This window comes from Chelonoidis abingdonii, chromosome 3 (genome assembly GCF_003597395.2).
Source record: "Chelonoidis abingdonii isolate Lonesome George chromosome 3, CheloAbing_2.0, whole genome shotgun sequence".
NCBI lineage: Eukaryota > Metazoa > Chordata > Testudines > Testudinidae > Chelonoidis > Chelonoidis abingdonii.
This window is the reverse complement of record NC_133771.1, coordinates 193354385-193376325: the sequence shown is the minus strand read 5'-3', so window position 1 is coordinate 193376325 and position 21941 is coordinate 193354385. Positions and strand designations below refer to the sequence as shown.

The 21941-nt window shown below is 47.5% G+C and overlaps 1 protein-coding gene across 4 annotated transcripts in view; it reads left to right on the top strand.

Moving 5' to 3' along the window:
* Positions 1-21941, top strand: part of PPP4R3B (protein phosphatase 4 regulatory subunit 3B) — a 91700-nt gene that overhangs the window by 47782 nt on the left and 21977 nt on the right. For all 4 annotated transcript variants that reach the window (XM_032782702.2, XM_032782701.2, XM_032782700.2 and 1 more), the window contains exons 11-14: positions 7713-7871; positions 8845-9014; positions 16738-16877; positions 17824-18008. In XM_032782702.2, coding sequence (XP_032638593.1) covers positions 7713-7871; positions 8845-9014; positions 16738-16877; positions 17824-18008 — 654 coding nt within the window. The remainder of the gene's footprint in view (positions 1-7712; positions 7872-8844; positions 9015-16737; positions 16878-17823; positions 18009-21941) is intronic.

The window sequence follows — 21941 nt, the reverse complement described above, 5'->3', positions numbered from 1 at the left end:
GGATATACATGGAGTAAGAGGGTGGGATATGCATGGATATCCATTGGACCAGACACACTGCATTTGAGGGTGCAGAAGGAGTTGGCAGATGTGGTTGCAGAGCCATTGGCCATTATCTTTGAAAACTCATGGTGATTGGGGTGGGTCCTGGATGACTGGAAAAAGGCTAATGTATGCCATTCTTAAAAAAATAGAAACAAAAAAAAAAAAAAAGAGGAAGCCAATGATATCCGGGGAACTTAACAGGTCAGTCAGCCCTCACCTCGAGTTCTTGGAAAATAGTGGGAGCACGGTCTCAGGATCAATTTTGAATCGCTTAAGGAGAGAGAAGTGATCGAGAAACCAAGTCAGAGTGGATTCACAAGGGCAAGTATGCTGACTACCTAATTGCCTTTATGGAGAGATCAAACTGGGTCTGTGTGAGTGGGAAAGCAGGGACTGATGTTATTCCTTGACTTTAGTTAAGCTTTATATGGTCTCGCCTACAGTATTCTGTCTGCAAGTTAAAAAAGTTAGGCTGGGTGGATGACTTAAGGTGCTAGAAGCCGGGCTACATCAGTCTGGTCATGTTGCGGATCAATGGCGCCATTCTAGGTTGGCAGCTGGTATCAAGCTAGAGTCCCTCAAAGGGTGGTCTGGGTCGCGGTTTTGGTTCAGTACTTTCATTAGTGAATCTGGAGGAGATGATGCCCCCTCAGCAAGTTGCAGATATCCTGGAAACATAGGGAGAGTGTAATGATGCTAGGAGTAGGATAGGCCAGGGACCATTAAGCAAATAAAAGGACTGGACCAAAGAAAATCAGTCAGAAGGACAAGTGAGAGGCCCTGCATTAGGATGGAAGAATCCATGCACTGCTACCAAACTATGGGCCGATGGCTAGGGATGCAGTTTATTCAGAAGAGGCCCTAGGGTTTAGTGGACGAGAAACTGAAGTATTGAGTCAACAGGTTTCATATGTTTAACAGAGGCTAAGTGGCATTTGGGCCTGTATCATAGGAGGTATTGCCAGCAGATAGAGGGATGTATCATTCCCTCTAGCTGACCATGGTATGGCTCAAATCTAGTACTATTTCCAGTTTGGGAGTCCACACTACAAGAAGGATGGAGAAATTCGAAATGAACCGGTGCATGAGGAGGCCAAACACATGATAGGGCTGAGCACATGACCTAAGGAGAGGATGAAGGAACTGGATTTTTAGATCTGCAGAAGAGAAGATGGCGGGGATTTGCATAGCTGCTCTTCAACTACCTGTAAAGCGGGGTTCCAAAGATGATCATAAGACTGTTCTCAGTGGTAAGCAGATGACAGAACAAGGAGTAATGGTCTCAAGTTGCAGTGGGGGAGGTCTAAGTTGGATATTAGGAAAAACTTTTTTACTAGGAGGGTGGTGAAGCACTGAAATGGGTTACCTAGGGAGGTGGTACAATCTTTTTCCTTAGGGATTTTTAAGGTCAGGCTTGACAAAGCACTGGCTGGGATGATTGGACTAGTTGTGGTTGGACTAGATGACCTCTTGAGGTCCCTTCCAACCCTGATAGTCTATATTTCCCAGAGAATGCCTTGCTGCTAAATGCTGGACTAGCACTGGGCTGAGCCCTTAAGAGTTAACACCTTGTTAATGTAGCCTCACACTCTACAAGGCAGCATGAATGGAGGGAGGAGGCACAATAAATGCATGGCAATGTCTGCAAACTTTCCCTGCGGAAAGTGAACGTGATGATGAACCCATGCTATCCCACTGGAGCGCACCATTCCCTCTACTTTCCAAAGTGGGGGTGGGGGGTGTGTGTGTGTGAGAGAGAGCGAGAGATGCGCGTTACCCCTTTAAGTACGCTGACCCCCTTCTAAGTACGCTGCCTTTTTAAGTAGATCAGCAAGTTGAGATGGCAGCTGCTGCCAGCAAGCTCCTTCTGTTCTGCGCCCTATTGCGTCCGTCCTTCCATAGTCTGAGGAGATAGGGTACAGGAGAGGGGGACACCCTGACATCAGCATCCTCTTCTTCCCCCCGCCACACAGCAAGCAAGAGGCTCCCTTGAGCAGCTCAGAGGGAGAGGGCAGGAACAGCACATGGCAGTGGGGGGAGTGAACTGCCTGGCAATTGATTGCCACAGCCACCCAACAGGCTCAGGTTACTTAGGGGAGCTGATAGGGGAGCTGACCCATTCTGGTTGCAAGCCCCCACCAGCTCTTCCTGCAAGCTGCTCTTCCTGCAAGCAGTGGACAAAGCAGGCGGCTGTCAAACAACATTGTAAGAGAGCATTCTGCAACTTTAAATGAGCATGTTCTTTAATAGATCAGCAATGAAACAACATTAATCGGAACGAGGTTAAGTGAGGAGTTACTGTATTGAACAGAGAATTCTTTTCTATCAAGGAAAAAGTGCTGCTGAAGTTCAGATGATTGTTGGTTGAAATTTTTATAAAGGAAGATACTTGTCTGAGATTTATGAATTGGATTCTTTATTGAGCTGGATTTCTTTTAAATTGGATTGACTTTTAGGAAAACACTGCTGCTACAGGAGGTACATCTGTAACCTAAGAATGGTCATATTGAGTCAGGTCATCTAGCCCGGTATCCTGTCTTCTGATACCCCCCGTCCCCCATTCATAAAAGTTCATAAAAGCTCCATTTTGGGTTTAGGCTGTTTATAATTTCAGTTTTTGTATTTCCTGTTGATGTAGACCTCTAAATATCTATTCTTCGAGTGATTGCTCATGCGTATTCCACAATAGGTGTGCGTGCTTGCGATTTGCACCGGCGTCAGAAGTTTATCCCCTAGCAGTATCCATAGGGGAGCGCCCCTAGCAACTCTTGGAGTCGTGCCTCCATGGCGTGGTATAAGGGGCATTGCGTGCTTCCCTTCACCTTCAGTTCCTTCTTGCCGCCAGTGAATGTGCTTCGGAACTGCTCTGCTCCAGCTTTGCTGTAGCTTGTCCCCAGAACTGCTTGTTTGTTCAGTGTGTGGTACCTGTAGTTAGTTAGCTGATTAGTTTAGTTTAGGGCAGCTGGGCCAGGGCATGCCCCATGCTCTGGGTTTTAAGTCGTGCAACACTTATAGGCGACCTATGCCAGTGTGTGATCCACACAGAGACCGTTTACACTGTCTCAGCGATCTCTGCAAGATTTGCAATTCATTTAAGCCTTGGATCAAGAGAGAAAGGGACATTAGGCTCCGGACACACAAAGTACCACACTGGCTTCCTCCCCCTACCCTGATGAGGCAATTACGGTCCCTCCTTCCTGCAGGAAGACTTTAGGGCGCACCAAGAACTCTTAAAAAGGGTGGCATCAGGTTTCCCCCTCCAGGCAGAGGAGTTGGAGGAGTCTCCCTGTTTAATGTACTGTCCTCCTCGGCACCTGGCAGGCTGGCCTTGCCTCTCCCTGAAGGGATGGTGAAAATTTCAAATGCCGTGTGGCAAATCCCAGCCTCATTGGTCCCCATCTCTAAGAGAGCGGAACACAAGTATTTTGTACCTGCCAAGGGGCATGAATACATGTACACCCACCCTGCTCCTAACTCCCTGGTGGTCAAGTCGGTCAGCCACAGGGAATGGCAGGGCCAACCAGCCCCTACCCCGAAAAATAAAGATTCAAGGAGGCTGGACTCATTTTAGAAGAAAAATGTATTCGTCCTTGAGCTTCCAGTTGCAGGTGGCAAACCACAAGCTCTCCTGGGCTGGTATGAGTTCAGTCTATGGGGCTCCCTGCCCAAGTTCGAGGACTCCCTCCAGGAACGTGACAGGAAGGAGTACAAAGCGCTTGTGGAGGAGGGTGCAGCGGCTACCAGGGCAACCCTGCAGGCAGCTTTGGATGCAGTGGACATGGCCGCGCAGTCCCTGGCCTCCGCAGTGTCCACGAGAAGGGCGTCATGTCTCCTGCTCACTGGGCTGTCCAGCGAGGCGCAGACCTCCCTGCAGGACCTCTTGTTTGATGGCAAAGCTCTGTTTGCAAAACAAATGGATACAAAGCTGCATGCCCTGAAAGACTCCTGCATGACACTCCAGGCTCTGGGTCTCCATGTTCTGGATCCGCTAAACCTAAGTTCAAGTGTAGCAGGCTCCCACCCAGGCCACCCATTCAAAATACGAGACCACTTATAAAAAGTCGCGGGACTATAAGAGGCACCCACAGAGGCAGTCTCAGCCTGCCCCCCAGCCTGGATCCTCCAAGGGCAAGTAGGCGGGGAAAAGTCAGTTTTGATGGGATGCCTGGTGTGCCCTGCCAGCCCTCATCAGGGATCCACCCTCAATAAAGCTTCCCTTCTCCAATCTGTTGTGTGTTTCTTCCCGGAGTGGTCATGGCTGACCTCGGACTGTTGGGTCCTCAACGTCATCTCCCGGGGCTATACCCTCCAGTTTACTTCCACCCTGCGCAACCACCCTCCGCCCTTGTCCCTCCTGGAGGATCATTTGCCCTAGGCTCTGCACAAGCAGGAGGTAGGGCAGCTCCTGGGCCTAGGAGCGGTGGAAGGGGTGCTAAAGTAGTTCAAAGGCAAGGTGTACTACTCCTGCTATTGCCTTATCCTGAAGGCCAAAGAGAGGCTCAGACTCATCTTGAACCTGTGAGGTCTGAACGGTACATGGTGAAGCTCAAGTTCCGCATGGTCTCCCTGTCCTCCTCCATCCCCTCCCTGGATCCCTCAATATGCAGGATGCCTACTTTCACATTCATATATTTGAGGGACACAGACACTTCCTCTGTTTCACTGTGGGGCGGGAACACTATCAATTTACAGTCCTCCTGTTTGACTTGTCCACTGCCTCCAGGGTATTCATGAAACATATGTCGGTGGTAGTGGCTTACCTTAGGCGCTGTGGGGAAGGGGGGTCCAGATCTTCCCCTATCAGAATGACTGGTTGGTCAAGGGCAGCTCCCAGTTGCAGGTGCGGGATCATGTGGCACTCCTCCTGACCCCATGCACCACCTTGGTCCTGTTGGTAAACACCAAATCCATGTTAGTCCCGGTACAATGCATAGAGTTTATTGGGGTGGTCCTGGACACCTCGTCATCCTCCCACCGGACAGGTTGGAGACCCTGAAGGGGCTCATCGACACAGTTACAAGATTTTTGGTGACGACAGCCAGAGCATTCCTCCAGCTCTTGGGTCTCATGTCAGTGTGCACGGATGTGGTCCATCACGCCAGACTCAGGATGAGGCCCCTCCAGCTCTGGTTGGCCTCAGAGTTGTCCCTGGTCTGTGAGAGGATGAAAAAAGTCCTCACAGTGTCCCAGCCAGTGATCACTTCCTATGGTGGTGGTACTCCCCGAGAAACATGCTCCAAGGGGTCCCGTTCAGGGGCAGGGCCCCGTTGCTGGAACTGGTGTCGGACCTGGGATGGGGGGGAGGGGGCAATGTGGGGAACGTTCAGACCAAGGTCTGTGGTTGGCCCAGAATCTGACCCTCCACATAAACGTGAAGGAGCTCAGGGCTTTATGACTGGCGTGAATGGCCTTCCACTCGCACCTGGAAGGCCGGATGGTCAGGGTTCTCACAGAGAACACGGCCTCGATGTTTTACATCAACAAGTAAGGTGGGGCTCGATCCTCTGCTATGAAGCCCTCAGGCTGTGGAACTTCTTTGTATAGCCCACATCATCTGTCTGCAGGCCTTCCATCTACTAGGTGCCTGGAACTTGAGGGCGGATCGCTTGAGCAGTGACTTCTCTCAGCACAAGTGGTCTCCACCCAGTGGTAATGCACAGACTTCTCCCAAGTGTGGGGAATTCCACAGGTGGCCCTGTTCTTAACTCAGCAGAACCGTCGCTGTCCCTGGTTCTGCTCTGGGAAGGGCTGGGATGGGGCGTTATCTCTGATGCCTTCCTCCTATCCTGGTCAGGCCATGTTCTCTCTGCCTTTCGCCTGTTCCTGCTGATCGGCAATGTCCTGGAAAAGATAAAGATGGACAAGGCCCGGGTCCTTCTGATTGCCCCAGCAATGGCCCAGGCAGCATTGGTATGGGACCTCATGGGCCTGGTGGTCACCCTGCCGTGGCTGTTGCTGTCCCACCCGGACCTACTCTCCCAGGACCAGGGCTACCGCCTCCACCCCAGCCTAGCGGCATTCCACCTCACGGCGTCACTGCTCAATGGTTAGGCCAGGAGGAAAGGATGTGCGCAGAAGGGATTCAGCACGTCCTCTCAGAAGGCTGTCGACCCTTCACGTACCGAGCCTACTTGGCAAAGTGGTCTCAGTTTTCCAGCTGGGCAGAAGAGCAGGGCGTTTCCCTGATGGTTGGTCTGATCCAGCTGATTCTGGACTACCTGTTTCACCTTCGAGCCCAGGGCCTGACGCCCTCGTCAGTCAAGGTGCACCTGGCGGCCATATCAGCCTTCCACCTGCTGGTCCAGGTCCATATGGTATTCTCCCATGCAATGACTGGCCGATTCCTTAAGGGGCTGGATTGTCTCTTCCCATATATTAGGCCCCTAATCCTGCAGTGGGACCTAAACCTGGTGTTGGCTCGTCTCATGAGGCCTACGTTTGAGCCGCTAGCTAAATGCTCCCGGTCACACCTCTCATGGAATGTGGCCTTCCTGGTTGCGATCACTTGGCTAAGCAGGTCTCAGAACTCAGGGCCATGACCTCCAAGCCCCCGTACATGGTGTTTCATAAAGACAAGGTCCCGCCCCACCCACACCCTTCGTTCCTCCCGAAGGTGGTATCTGCCTATCACATGGGTCAGGATATTTTTCTGTCGGTCCTCTTCCCCAAGCCCCATGCGTCCAGTGAAGAGCACTGCCTCCACACACTGGATGAGAAACGACTCTGGCTTTTTACCTGGAGTGGACTAAACTGTTCATGAAAGGTTGGCCAGTCTCCACTCAGTGATTCTCCAACTGAATCACCTTGTGCGGCCATACCTGTTATAACCTGGCGGGAATCCCTCCCCTGCCAATTGTGAAGGCACACTCAACTAGGGCACAGGCCTTGTCCGCTACCCATGTCCCTATTCAGGACCTTTGTAGGACTGCCAAATGATCTTCAGTTCACACATTCACCTTGCATTATGCAATCGTTCCCATACCAGGGAGGACGCCGGGTTTGGCAGGGCCATATTCCATCCCGAGAGTTTGTGATTTCCTTCCCACCTCTAACAGATATAGCTTGGAATCACCTGTTGTGGAATACACATGAGCAATCAATCGAAGAAGAAAAGGTAGTTGCCTTTTTGTAACTGATGTTCAAGATGTGTTGCTCATGTCTATTCCACATCTCGCAACTTCCCCTCTTTTGGAGTTGTCTGGCAAGAAGGAACTGAGGGTGGGGGGAGCACGCAGTGCCCCTTATAGTGCGCTAGGAGATGTCACTTCAGGGGTTGCTAGGGGCACTCCCCTACAGGTGCTGCTAAGGGGAAAATTTCTGGCACTGATGCACATGGCGAATATGCACACCTATTGTGGAATAGACATGAACAACACGTCTTGAAGAACACCAGTTGTGGAAAGGTAACTGTCTTTTCATGGTGTCTGTTCTCTGCCAAAGATTTCAAGTAGGTTTTCAGTCTTCACTTACTGATAGAGAAGAAGGAGAACCTAGGTGTTTAGGCTGGTATAGGAAGCTCCTTAAGAAGTCAGATTAACAAGTTGATAAATCTCTGTTCACTTTAAACTGTTAATAGGCTGAAACTACTTTGTCACAAACTGTGGATGAGTAGAAAAGTTTGGTTTGTTTTTATGTGCCTGATTTAGTTCATTTTATTTTTCTTGTAGATAATTATCAAACGGCACAGCTGCTTGCCTTGATTTTGGAGCTGCTCACCTTTTGTGTGGAACACCACACATATCACATCAAGAATTATATTATGAACAAAGATTTGCTAAGAAGGGTATTGGTCTTGATGAATTCAAAACACACATTTTTGGCCTTGTGTAAGTAATAAATTGAGTTGTCATTTACGTTGTTTTAAAGATTGTGTGTATATGTTTAGCCATGAAATACTTCATGCTCAGAATCTGTTGAATTTACATGCAACACCTTGGATTAATTTGTAAGTGTGTAAATATCCAAATTTTTTAAAATCCAGTGAACCACCAAAGTTGCTGCTATTTATTGAAGTTACCTTGTCATGTAATTTAACTCCAAAATGTGACACAACTGTCTGACAGAAACACAAAGGTAGAAGGCTTAAGGAACCAGCAAAAGCAGGAAACCCACCTGTTTAGTGCTCCAAAGGAAAGTCAAAACACCTGATACTCCCTGCCAACATTCCCAAGTACTGTGCGGTGGAAGGAGAGGTTGGTAATTCTCTTCCCCCTCCACCCTGTGAGATGAATCATTTTGGAATTGGGAAGTAAGAATAAACTATGATTAGGTGTTTAGTCTGACCTAAAGAGAGAGCATTATAAAACCATAAAATCCACTATTATTGGCAGGGAATTAATTAAATTACTATTTTGTGCGCCATGGTTCATAAGGAATGACCTAACATGTTTTGTGCTCGCCTCTCAGAGCTAGATAGTAGAAAGAGCACACAAATGAACGAATAAAATCAATATGTCAGATGGGCTAACACTTACTGCTGCTTCATATAAACAAGAAAATAATGGAACCAGAGTTTTGTTGGTTTGTGTGCAACAAGAAATGTGAAAGGAAAAGTTTGCCCGATAGGAAAAAGACAGACCAATAGATGCTTATTTTGAATCTTTCAAAAAGGTGTTTTAAAAACTGCAGGCAAAAAAATATTGAAAAGAACTTTGCAGCTCTTTTAACAGATGTTGTCAGTCTGTGGGCTGGTCTCACTCTCACTTAAGTCAATCTTAGGTTTTCTGTTGATTTCAATAAGAGCAGAATGGAGATTGTACAATGATTATCAAAAATTTCTAAATTTTCTTTAAATTATAGGTGCTCTTCGCTTTATGAGGAGGATAATCGGCCTGAAGGATGAATTTTATAACCGTTATATCACCAAGGGGAACCTGTTTGAGCCAGTTATAAATGCTCTTTTGGATAATGGAACTAGGTACAATCTGCTGAACTCGGCTGTAATTGAACTGTTTGAATTCATCAGAGTGGTAAGTTTCTTGTTTTTTTTTTAAAGCAAGTTTTGTTTAAAACACTAAGTTTTAGGCATGTAACATCTTATGTATTGAACACAGAATGCGGTTTAGAAAATTTCACACTAAAAAGGATAGTACCAATAACAAAAGTTTAGCTATTATAATACTCAAGTATAAAAGTCCTTTGTTTTTTGTGTTTGCATCTTGCTTGACTATCCTTTTCCTATAACTATAGAGAGCATGTCTGGCCACGAAGTTGGGTTGGCGGGAGTGGTAGGAACTGGTTAACGTTCTCCTCTTGAAATCAGCATGTAATAGCTGTGAAAACATACAGGTGTTTTGCTTAGAGCAATGTTAATTCTTCTTGGAGTGCTTGCTCATATAGATTCCAGTTAGGTGTGCGTGTGCCACGTGCACGGCCATCAGAGAACTTTTACCCTAGCAACACACAGTGGGTTGACTGTGGAGCCCTCTGGGGTGGCACCTTTCATGGCGCTGAATATATACCGCAGCCGACCCAGGGCCCCCTTACTTCCTTCTTACTGCCCGTGACGGTTATTGGAACTGTGAAGCTTGGCTTTGCTGCTCTCCACTCTCCCTAGCGTTTTTTCTCTCATCAAAGTTAATAGTTTATAGTTATAGTGTAAATAGTTCCATTTAGCAGGGATCTTTCCCTGCTCCCCGCCGGTAGTTTAGGCTCATGCCCAAGGCTCCGGACTTTAAACCCTGCGTGTCCTGCTCCAAGCCCATGCCAACGGGCGACCCACGTGACTCTTGCCTAAAGTGTCTGGGGGAATCTCATCTGGACCATTCAGACCACAGCCAGGACAATCTGGCAAATGCCCGCGTCCATGCCTCCGACTGCTAAAGGGGAGGAGTGGAAGTACTTCTTCCCTTCCAGGGGATATGACTATTTTTGTACACACATCCACAGCCTTGTTCACTGGTGATGGTCTTGGTGAATGAGAAGGAGTGCCATGGTCAGCAAGCCCCAGCACCCAAATCTAAAGAGGCCAAGTGCCTCGATTTATTTGGGCGCAAAGTTTACTCCTTAGGTGGTCTTCAGCTCTGGATTGCAAACCAGCAGGCGCTCCTGGATTGATACAACTATAACTCTTGGAACTCCATGTTAAAGTTCAAGGAGCTGCTTCCTTTGGAGACCAGAGAGGAGTTTGGGGCCCTGGTGGAAGAGGGCAAGACGACAGCAAGGACCTCGTTACAGGCCTCATTGGACACCGCAGTCTGCCGCTCGGACCCTTTCTTCAGGCATTGCAATGAGACACACATCTTGGTGGAAAGCCGGTAGCTTGCAGCCGGAGCCTCAGCAAACATTACAGGATCTCCCCTTGAAGGAGGGGGCCTGTTTTCAGACAAAACTGACTCAGGCTTCAGGGACTCAAGGGCCATAATGCAATCACTGGGGATGCTCACACTGGCTACCCAGCGGAAGCCGTTTAAGCCTCAGCCCCAACGATCCTATCCTCGGCCGAGGCAGGACTTCTATAGGAGGCGGGGGCACAGTACCAGGAGGAAACCCACCAGCCTGGCCAAGGTCAGGGCCAGGGCCCTTCCAAACCTTCAGCGGGCCCTAAGCATAACGTTTGAAGGGAAGCTCAAGGACGATGTACCAGGCCTCAGTCAGGACCCTACCCCACCCTTCCTGAATCGTTTATCCCGTTTCCACGGTGCTTTGTCGCTTATAACCACGGACCGTTGGGTTCTTTGCACACTGGAAAGGAGATACACTCTCCAATTTTCTTTCTCCCCACCCTTCCTCCCCGTCCCTCTTCAAGGACCCTTCTCAAGAGCAACTCCTCATTCAGGAGGTCCTATCCATGGGGTCGATTTGAGGAGGTTCCAAGGGAGCTAAGGGGCATGGGGTTTACTCCTGTTACTTCCTAATTCCCAAGGCAAAGGACGGGCTTCGACCTATCCTGGACCTTTGCAGACGTAACAAATTCATGGCAAAGTTGAAGTTCCGCATGGTCTCCTTGGGCAACATTATACCTATCCTGGAGACTGGTACGCCACCTTTGACACGAAGGACATGTATTTCCACATAGCAATCCATCCAGCTCACAGACACTTCCTCCACTTTGTGGTCAGCTGCGAACACTACCAGTTCGGTCCATCCGTTCGGCCTTTCCCCAGCTCCCCCAGGTGTTCACCAAATGTATGACAGTCTTCTTTCGTCGGAGACGGATACAGATTTACCTGTATCTCGACGACTGGCTCATCTGAGATCACACCAAAGAACAGGTGCAGTCCCACATTCAAGTGGTCACGGACACGTTTTCTTGATTAGGTCTTCTCATCAATGTGGCGAAGTCAACTCTAGAACCAACCCAGAGAACAGAATTCGTCAGGACAGTCCTAGATTCTGTGCGGGCCTGAGCCCTTCTACCGGATGCTCATTTCCATGCTCTGACGGGCCTCATCCGGAGCCTTCAGAGCTTCCCAACCTGGATGGCAAGAACGTGCCTGAGTCTTCTGGGTCATATAGCTTCCTGCACATACGTGACCAAACATGCCAGACTTCAGCTCCGACCGCTTTAGACCTGGCTGACATCTGTCTACCGCCCAGGTCGAGACAGCCTGAACCTGGTGGTTGCTGTCCCGGAAGGGATCCTGGCCTCCCTCCAATGGTGGCTACACCTAAGGGTGGTATGTGAAGGAGTCCCCTTCAACACCCTTCAGCCCTCCTTGTCACTCGTCATGGACATGGCACCCCATCCTAGGGCTGACCACACCTTGAGGACATCCTGATGCAAGGTCTATGGGCCCTGTGCGATATCTCTCTCTATCTCCATATCAACGTATGGGAGCTGATGGTGGTATGTCTTCTGAAAGGCTTGGCATAGGAGCGGTTGCATGTTTTGTTGTGTGGCGGTCCTCACAGACAACGCCATGGCCATGTTCTACATCAACTAGCAAGGGGGAGCTCATTCTTCCCCCCTCTGTCAAGAGGCCATTCAACTGTGGGAGTTCCGCATAGCCCATTCCATTCACCTGGTGGCGTCATTTCTCCCAGGGGTCCAGAACACGTTGGTGGACCACCTCAGCAGGTACTTCCAATCCCACGAGCGGTCGCTTCGCCCCGATGTCATCCACTCCATCTTCCTAAAGTGGGGGTTTCCCCAGGTCGACCTGTTTGCCTCGCGCAGCAACCGCAGTGATTGGCGTTTTGCTCCCTCCAGGGCCGCTCCCTGGGCTCTCTCACAGATACCTTCCTACTCCTGTGAACGAGCCGATTTGTTTTACACCTTCCCGCTGTTTCCCCTTGTACACAAGGTCCTGATCGAGGTGTGCAGGGACAGATCACGACGATTCTGGTGGCCCCGGCATGGCCTAGGCAGCATTGGTACACCAAGCTGTTGGAGATCTCAGTGGATGCCGTGATTCCGCTGCCTCTCTTTTCGGAGCTGATCATGCAGGATTGCGGCCGCCTCTGTCACCTCGACCTGTGGTCCCTCTACCTCACGGCATGGATGCTGCATGGCTGAGCCACGCTGAACTCTGCTGTTCTCGTTTGGTGCAGCAGGAAACCTTCCACTGAGGCTGTGTATTGTGGCTAAATGGAAGCGATTCTCATGCTGGTGCTCTCACCATGACACACTTCCCCTCCAAGAGTCCAGAATGAGAGGCACGGACGATCTCCTGAATCTGAAACAGCAGGGCTTGGCAATATTATCCATCAGAGTTCACCTGGCGGCCATCTCAGTTTTCCACCTGGGAGTGAATGGCTCATCTGTCTTTGCCAACCCCATGGTAGGTAGGTTCCTCAAGGGCCTGGACCATCTATATCCACAGATACAACAGCCTGTACCCACGTGGGACCTCAGCTTGGTCCTCTTCAGAGTTATGGGACCCCCATTTGAACCCTTGGCCACATGTTCTCTTTTGTACCTCTCTTGGAAAACAGCTTTCCTCATTGCTGTCACTTTGGTGAGACATGTCTCTGAGCTCAAGGCTTACATTGGAACCACCTAACACAATCATAAGGATAAGGTACAGCTAGACCTCACCCTACCTTTTCATATCAACCAGGACATCTTCCTTCCGATTTTCTTCCCGAAACCTCATGCCAATAGTCAGGAACAATGGCTTCACTCCCTCGATGTTCGTAGGGCTCTGGCCTTCTACACTGAATGTATGAAGCTGTTCCGGAAAACGACACAGCTCTTGGTTGCCGTAGCAGACCAGATGAAGGGTCTTCCAGTCTCCTCCCAGCGGATCTCTTCTTGGATCATGTCAGGTATTCGTGCTTGCTATGATCTCATAGACTTTAAGGTCAGAAGGGACCGTTATGGTCATCTAGTCTGACCTCCTGCACAACACAGGCCATAGAATTTCACCCACCAACTCCTGTAACAAACCCCTAACCCAGGAGTCGGCAACCTTTCAGAAGTGGTGTGCCGAGTCTTCATTTATTCACTCTAATATAAGGTTTTGCGTGCCAGTAATACATTTTAACGTTTTTAGAAGGTCTCTTGGCCAGGGTCCCGACCCCCCATCTCACCGCTCACTCCACAAGGCCTCAGGCCTCGTTGGCAGCCTTCCTGGCCCAGGTGCCAATCCAGGTGATCTGCAGAGCTGCTACTTGATTTTCAGTGCATACGTTTGCCTCACACTATGCCATCGTTAGGCCAGAGACGATGCGGCATTTGGAAGGGCAATCCTGCAATCCTACAATCCACGGTACTTCTCCTACCCCATCGCCTAAGTAAGGCTTCGGAGTCACCTAATTGGAATCGATATGAGCAAGCTCTCGATAAGATGGTTACTCACCTTTGTAATTGTTGTTCTTTGAGATGTGTTGCTCATATTCATTCCAAACCTGCCCTCCTTCCCCTCTGTCAGAGTAGCCAGCAAGAGGGAACTGAGGGAGTGCTGGGTCGGCTGGGGTTTATATCTAGCGCCATAAAGGCACTACTCCAGAGGGCTCCACAGCCGACCTACCAGGTGTTGCTAGGGTAAAAGTTCTACCTAAATGGAATGGATATAAGCAACACATCTCAAAGAACAACCATTACAAAGGTGTGGAACAGTCTTTTTTAGGGCTGCTACTTCTATGCACTGACTGGGGAAATGTATAGGATCACGACCATCAAGCCATATGGGCTGCTTGGAGAGGAAGGAGGGGACTGGCAGGAGTACCTGGGATGATGATTGTTCGGTGTGGGTGCCTTGAGATCCATAGGGTTGGGGTCAGGTGAATCTTTTGGTAATGAGAAGATTGTCTGTCTTCTACCTGTAGCTGTTAGTCTTGTGGGGAAAGATTATCCTATATTTATAGGTCTTGCACATTACTTTGGATCTAAGAGGGTATCTAAATCAGTAAAATAATGTCTTTTAAGACTGAAATTATAATTTATTGTTCATCTAAACTGGAAAAAGTGCTTTTGTTCTAGAATCAAAGTGTTGTAATGAAAAGAGAGTTCTAGTCTCCTTGCAGCTCAGGAGGTTTGGCTTTATTTTTCCTAAACCATTCCTAATAGGTGGTTGAACAACTTTGAATACATGTAATGATAGTGATTCTGCTATTGTCATGAAGTAAAAACAGCACGAGTAATAGTGCTCTCATCAGTCAGCTGTCTCGTGTAAGAGTTGCTATCATAAAAGCTTTTGTTGAGTAAATGTCAACTGTTACCAGCGTGCATGGGGACTTTTTGAGTTTAACTTCCTTTTTTTTCATTAAATGAACATTTTAGACAGCTAATATGGGAGCTCTCTGATGAGACAAGTCAGAAATGAAAGGCCTTCTACTTACCCATGGGCAGCTACTTGTTACTGGCTGTGTAACAAAGAAAGAGGAAGTTTAAACACTTCTTTATTCTAACTACCATTTTTCTCCCCTCTAATCCCTATTTCTCAGCCACATGTAAATTGTACTTCCAGACTGAGGCCAAAATACACAAGTTACAAAGGATGTAAACCTGTATCTTTTAGAAAGACATCCTTCTAACTAATTGACTGCATAGTTATGGGGTGAAATTCAGAGAAGTTAATGTAGCATAAATTGCATGTCAGCAAGTGGGTGTGAATAGAGGTCTAAAGGAGTCAATTTAACATAAATTACATGCTGAAAAACAAAGTAGACACAGCCTACTTCAGCTTCCCTCCCAAAGCCTGGGTATGGAGATGGTCCTTGCAGTGTACCCCGAAGGTCAACAAAGTTAGACCAAGAGGTTGTTCACAGAGACCCACTTCCATGTTTGCAGACTGAAAGAGGCCAGTAAATATAGAATGTTTTAACACCTTGAATGGCTGGCAGTCCCTATCCAGAAAATGGGCATGTTTAGGGTTCTACAGGACTTTAGGGAACATGTCTGGCCAAAATGGGGGGAAGGGGGAATTGGTTAACATTCTCCTCTTGAAATCAGCATGTAATACAGGGGTGGGCAAACCACGGCACCACCCCCGCAGCTCCCATTGACCTGGAATAGGGAACTGTGGCCAATGGGAGCTTCCGGGGAGGTACCTGCAGGTAAAGGCAGCGCTGGGAGCCCTCTGCCCCCCCCCCCCACCTCCCCAGGGGCTTCAGGGATGTGGTGCCAGCCGCTTCCGGGAGCAGCAGGGCCGGGGTAGGCAGGGAGCCTGCTTTAGTCCTGTTGCGTGCCACTGCCACCCCAGAGCCGCTCCAGGTAAGTAACCCCGGGCCAGAGCCTGCACCCTGAACCCCTCTTGCACCCCAAAGCCCTGCCTTGAGCCCTCTGCTGCACCCCTCCCACACCCCAGCGCCCTCCCCTGAGCCTCTTCTTGTATACTGCACCCCCACCTGCATCCCAACCTCCTTCCCCAGCCCTACATTCATGGCCCTGCATGCAATTTCCCCACCCAGATGTGGCCCTCGGGCTAGAAAGTTTGCCCACCCCGTTGTAATAGCTGTAAAAACGTACAGGGGTGTATGTTGCTTAGGCCTGCTACTTCTATCCATTACCCTTGTACGGAAAGGTATAGGAAAACGGCACCAATGGCATCATGACTACCAAGCCATTTGGGCTGCTTGGAGAGGAAGGAGGGGACTGGCAGGAATACCTGGGATGACATTTGTTTGGTGTGGGTGCCTTGAGATCCATAGGGTTGGGGTCAGGTGAATCTTTGGGTCCTCCATGAGGAGAAAAGTGTCTGCTACCTGTAGCTGTTATCTTTCCCACAAAAAGAGAAAATGCATTGGGTTTTCAGTTCATTCAAACATGGGCATTTTTTGACTCTTCCCCCTTTGCCCATTTTAGTACAGAAAGAAATGATCAGGCCCATGAAGTGGGATTTATTAGAGACTGACTGAGAGGTAACTGTTCCACATTAACTACATTACATATAAAGTGGATGTTAAAACTCTGATTCTTATATGAATGTTATATGTATTTGCTCTTGCCTCGTATTTTTCATGTGAAGGCGTAATCATGTATATAAAACACTACATTCATCTCCACAGAAACTCATGTTGATATCACAGATAAAAGGGACAGCAAGTGAGAATAAGGAGTAGATAAATTTAAGCATCCATTTTCCATTTACATTAGAAGCAATTCTGCTGATCTCAAAGATTTATTTATTTAATTTTTTCCATGAAGAGAAATGAAGTAACTTTCTCATCTGTCATTTGCAATAATTCTTTTTCATTTTGGAAAAACGAGTTGAGTCAGATAAAGCTAATAGCCTTTGCTGAAAACCTCTAATGTTCTGTACCTTACTATTACAGTTGAGATTTAAATATTATTTTGTGCTTATGCAGGAAGATATCAAGTCACTTACTGCACATATAGTTGAAAACTTTTATAAGGCTCTTGAATCTATTGAATATGTTCAGACGTTCAAGGGGCTGAAGACTAAATATGAGCAAGAAAAAGACAGACAAAATCAGAAATTGAACAGGTACTGTATTATTTGCACATCTTGAAACTCAAACTTTTGTAATAAAATATTTTAATAGCATTTCTGAATATTCTTTCCAGAGGATTCCCCAGAGTAGTTAGATGTGTGTGGAATTACTTTATTTTTCATGTTCTCTTGTTTCCACGTTAAATTTACACAATAATCTGACTTGTAGAGCTGACCAACTGGAATAGTAAATTGGTGGCTGAGGGTGGAAGGAATGTTTTCTGTTAGAAAATTTCTTAAAATGAGTTATCAGAGAAATTTGAGTAAGGCCATGTCTACACTACCACTTACGTTAGCAAACCTTACGTCCCTCAGGGGTGTGGAAAAAAACACCCCTGAGTGACACAGATTTAGCTGGCATAAATGGTAGTGTACACAGCGCCATGTTGATGACAGAGCTGTCTCCTGACACCATAGAGCAGCTACATGAGAGGTCTTACAGTGGCACAGCTGAATCGGTACAGCCTAAGCCACTGTTGGATAGTTCATCACACACATGCCTCTTGCAGTGTGCTCTAAAACCCGCCTGACACATCTGACATTAAATTTAAACTGTAATTTGGAGCGGGGGTTACTAGAACTTGGGTAGAGTGAAGAGTAGAATCTTCTATGAAATCTTTACTACTGACATTGTTATGCAGTGTTTGCCTTTTGGGCACTTTGATTCTTATAAGTGTCCAGATAGAATGTACAGTCTAAATAACTAGCCTGATCTAGACTGCCTTCATCAACTCACTAAATTCATTTCAAGGCATCAAGAAATTATTTCCAGGATGAGCTAGTACAGTCTTTGAGTATTGTGCTTCATACTGAGTTATACTTTTTCAGGTTGCTTCTGTGCTGCTCTTTAGCCACACTGTGTCAACCCTTCATGGTTCCTTGTCTCTGGTTTACAATCAATCAAATAAAGGCTTGAATCATTTGTGGTTGTCTCTTACAGCGTCCCATCCATATTGCGTAGTAACAGATTTCGCCGAGATACAAGAGCCTTAGAGGAGGATGAAGAAATGTGGTTCAATGAAGATGAAGAGGAAGAAGGTGAAGCTGTTGTACCTCCAATAGAGAAATCAAAACAAGAAGATGACTTTCCAGATAGTTATGAAAAGTTTATGGAAACTAAAAAAGGTAATTTATTTGTAACTTCTGTTCTGCAGTACAAAACTGTTATCTATCATACATTGTGTGACTTGAGATAAACAGGTGCTCTACTTTAGGTGTGCACACACCATTGCGATTTTGTTTGGAGATTTTTGGTAACCAGGCTTGCACCTGCACCCTGTTTGTCTTCATGGTCCAATCCAAGGGCATATGGGGGTGGGCAGACGCAACTCTAGTTCCTTCTCAATTGCCTGTGGTTAGAGACTGAGTGTTTCTGTGTACATTAGCCTCAAAGTTTTAGCCAGCTTGCTTGTTTTATTCTTACCTTTTTTCATTTTGTTTTGTTAATTTTCCACATATGCTGTATGCCTTTGCGTGGCTTGCCCTGTTTTTGTGTTTTGCACCCAGCCACTGAGTGCCCTGCTTCACCAGTACTAACTAGGTTTCTGTTGCAAGAGGACTTCCAAATGTTTGAAGAACCTGAATCCTCTCTACTGAGAGGTACCAAGAGGGATCTCCTGGCAGTACTGACATGCACCCTGCTGCCGCCAAACCCACAGATGCAAGCATGGCTGCTAGTCCCAATGAAACACCAGTACAGACACCATTAACCCCCCACCTCTTAAAACCGGGGAAACCACCTCCTCAGATGCTTGAGATCTCTGCCCAAGGTTCCACTACCTTTCCATTTGAACATCCCTTTCCTGAGATGTATGCCTAGAAAGAGACTCCAGGAACCAATGACTGATTCAACACCACCTCTGGCAGAAGCACTCATGGGGTCCCTCCCCCTTCCCTTATGTCCCGTAAGACTGGACTTTCTAGAATCCTTGGGTCCTGTAGGGAGACCAGTTCTATAGAGGATACCCTTACTCAAGAGGACCCTCCAAGAGGGGCAACCGCTGGTACCCCAGTATCCTCTAGAAGAATGAGAGCTGAAGAAGAGACAGTGCCATTGAACAAGTCGTGATCCTCCTCAGATGAGCAATTATGCCTCCTCTGTCATCCTGTGTCATTTTTGATATCTTGCTGATAATAGATGACTTCAGGGTGCTCAGAAGCATGCTGAAGAAAAGGAATGTCAAAGCAGTCTTCTCTGAAATCTTTCCTGAAAGGAAGACAGAAGGCAAAAGATTCTCGAAGTGAACTGCTGGCTAGGTGAGTGGTGTAAGGTGGAGGGTGTCAATTTTGTGGAACATTGGTCCACTCTTTTTGTGGGTAGAGGGGTCTGTATAGTTTGAATGGTCTCCACCTCAGTAGAATGGAGACCAATTTCCTCAGGGAATAGACTAACTAGAGTAGTCAGGAGGGGTTAAACTAATACTGAAGGGGGGGAATGTGAGTACTCAGTATGCAGTTGAGATGTTGAGAACAAAATTGATCAAGGAACCAAAAACGTGAAGAGAAGAAATTCTTGAATTGCTTCTAGGCTAGTGCTAGGAGCCTCAGTAGCCAACAAGTAATTGGAATTGCTCATTTGTGAGCATAAATTTGATCTAGTTGGTATTACTGAAACCCGGTGCGATGATTCACACTATGGGAATGTTAGACTCGGTAATTAGACAATAATTTGGAAGTATTATGTGGATAAAAGGGAAGGGGGAGTGGTACTTCTAAGTAAAAAATGACATTACCTATTTGAGTCACTAATAACTTGGAAGAAAATGATCTTGAATGCTTCCAGATCAATGTCCTTAAAGCACAAGAGTACTTGGAGATTGCTGTAGACCTCCAGATCACACTAGGGAACAGAATGACCACCTCCTTACACATCTGTCTATAATGTGTGTGTGGGGAGGGGGCAAGCTGCCTGATCATGTGGAACTCCAGTTTTAGTGACACATGCTGGAGGTCTCATGCTGTTAGTTCTAAAACATCTTTGGAATTTCTAAACATGCATGAAAAATTCCTAACTCAAGTGTTTGCAGCCAACACGGAAGAATTCTTCTAGGTCTTGTCCTACCAAATAAACAGATACTGATCACAGAACTAAAAATTAATGAGAGCTTAGGTACAAGTCTTCAAGTGATGTCGCTATGGGTGCTCCACTGTAGGTGTGTCTGTGTCCCTGTGCTGCTGATGGGAGAACTTGAGTGGCAGTGCCCATTGGGCCCGTGCCTGGACTGTGTCTCCTTGTGCTGTGCCACGAGGCTAGCTCATATGCATGAGATAACTGTCCTCAGGTCCTTCTCAACTGCCCCTGGCTAGAGATGGAGCCATTAGCGGTCAGTTAAGGCTATTGTTTTTCAGTTTGCAGTTCTTCTTCCAGTGCTTGCTCATGTCCATTCCATGCTAGGTGTGTGGGTGGGGGTATGTGTGTGCGCCACATGTACAGTTGCTGGAGATTTTTTCCTCAGTGATATCCGTTGGGCTGGTTCTGTTGCCCTCTGGAGTTATGGACATGTGCACTGGTATAAATGGTGTTGCAGGCCCTGCGTCCTCTCAGTTGTTTTTTTTAACCATCTATGACGGTTACTGGAATGACCACTCTTGCTAAGCAAGGCTCCTTTCCTAGTGGTTTGGACTTTCTCTGTTTATATTTTATATAGTTATTGTAGTCAATGTATATAGTTCTTAGAGTTAGTATATATATAGTAGTGTTAGTAGCTGTCCCTCTTGTCACGGGACTTTTTGCCCCAGGAGCTGGGCATGCTGCATGCCCCAGTCCCCAGGCTTCAAGCTGTGTCCCTTGTGCAGCAAACCAATGCCAGTTAGTGACTCACTCACTAACTGTCTAAAATGTCTAGGCAAGTCTCATGTTAAAGTGCCAGATCTGTAGAGACTTCAAACCCTGCACAAGAAAGGATAGAGATATTAGGCAGAAGGCCATTCTTGTGGAGGCAGCCCTCAGACTGGCCTCAGAGCCAAGCTGTTCTGAATCCGTGCCAAGCACGCTGACATCCATGTGGAGTGCTCCCTGGCCTGGGGCTCTTCCTAGCATCTCTCTCCATCGCTGGTGCAGAGGAAGAGGCATAAGAGACAATGCACTGAGAGATGGCATTCTCCAGTGCAAAGGAGAGACAAGCAGGGTATGACTAGCATAGTGAGACCCAGGTCAGGCCACTTACCCTTTCCAGAGCTTCTGATGGCGCCAATAACTCTGCCTAGGGCGCTGAGTCCAGTAAGGGACCCACCACCAACTCCCAGGAGCAGCTAGAGGGTGAAGTATCTGCTGGCCCCTTTCCACCCAGAGGCTTTCCAGGTGGCAAAGGACCTGCTTTACCTCCCAATCCCACCAACCCCTCAAGGCCTTTCATGAGCCAAGGTGACTAGGGACGGAAAGGGGCAGGATGCACAAGCTACTCCGCAGCACCATCCAGGGACAAGCCCTCCCAACACAACGGTCACCAGCCCGTTGCCGGTCACCAGTTCCCCAGCACTGCCTGGAGGAGCAAGTGGGTACTGGGCCTAAAAACACTTCTGCCAGTGCCTGACCACTGCTTGATGCAGTGGCAGTACTGGAATCCTTGGAGATTTCTCCCTGTACACTCATACAAAGAGTACCACAGGACTCTTTTGCTGCTTTTACAGATGCAGACTAACACGGCTACCCCTCTGATACTTGACACCATGCAAGGCACTGCATTTAGCCGTATGGAGTGAAAATCCATCAACCTCATGAAGAAACTTGCACAAGTACAGACAGATATCATCTTCCTTTCCAAATGCAAACGGATGGACATCATACCAAATGGACTAAAGGTGAAAAATCCACTGCTATCTACATACTACACAGACCACAATGAGATATTATGCCATACTCTATCAAAGAAACTGAGGAACCATCTGATCAGCATCCTATACAGCAAACAGAAAAACATCAAAAAAGAGCTCTCCAACCTGGAGACTCTCATAAATAACCAAACTTCCATATAAACAGACTTCACTAAAATAAGACAGGAGATCTACATTACTCACTTCACCTCTCTACAAAGGAAAAAGGACTGTAAGCTGTCTAAA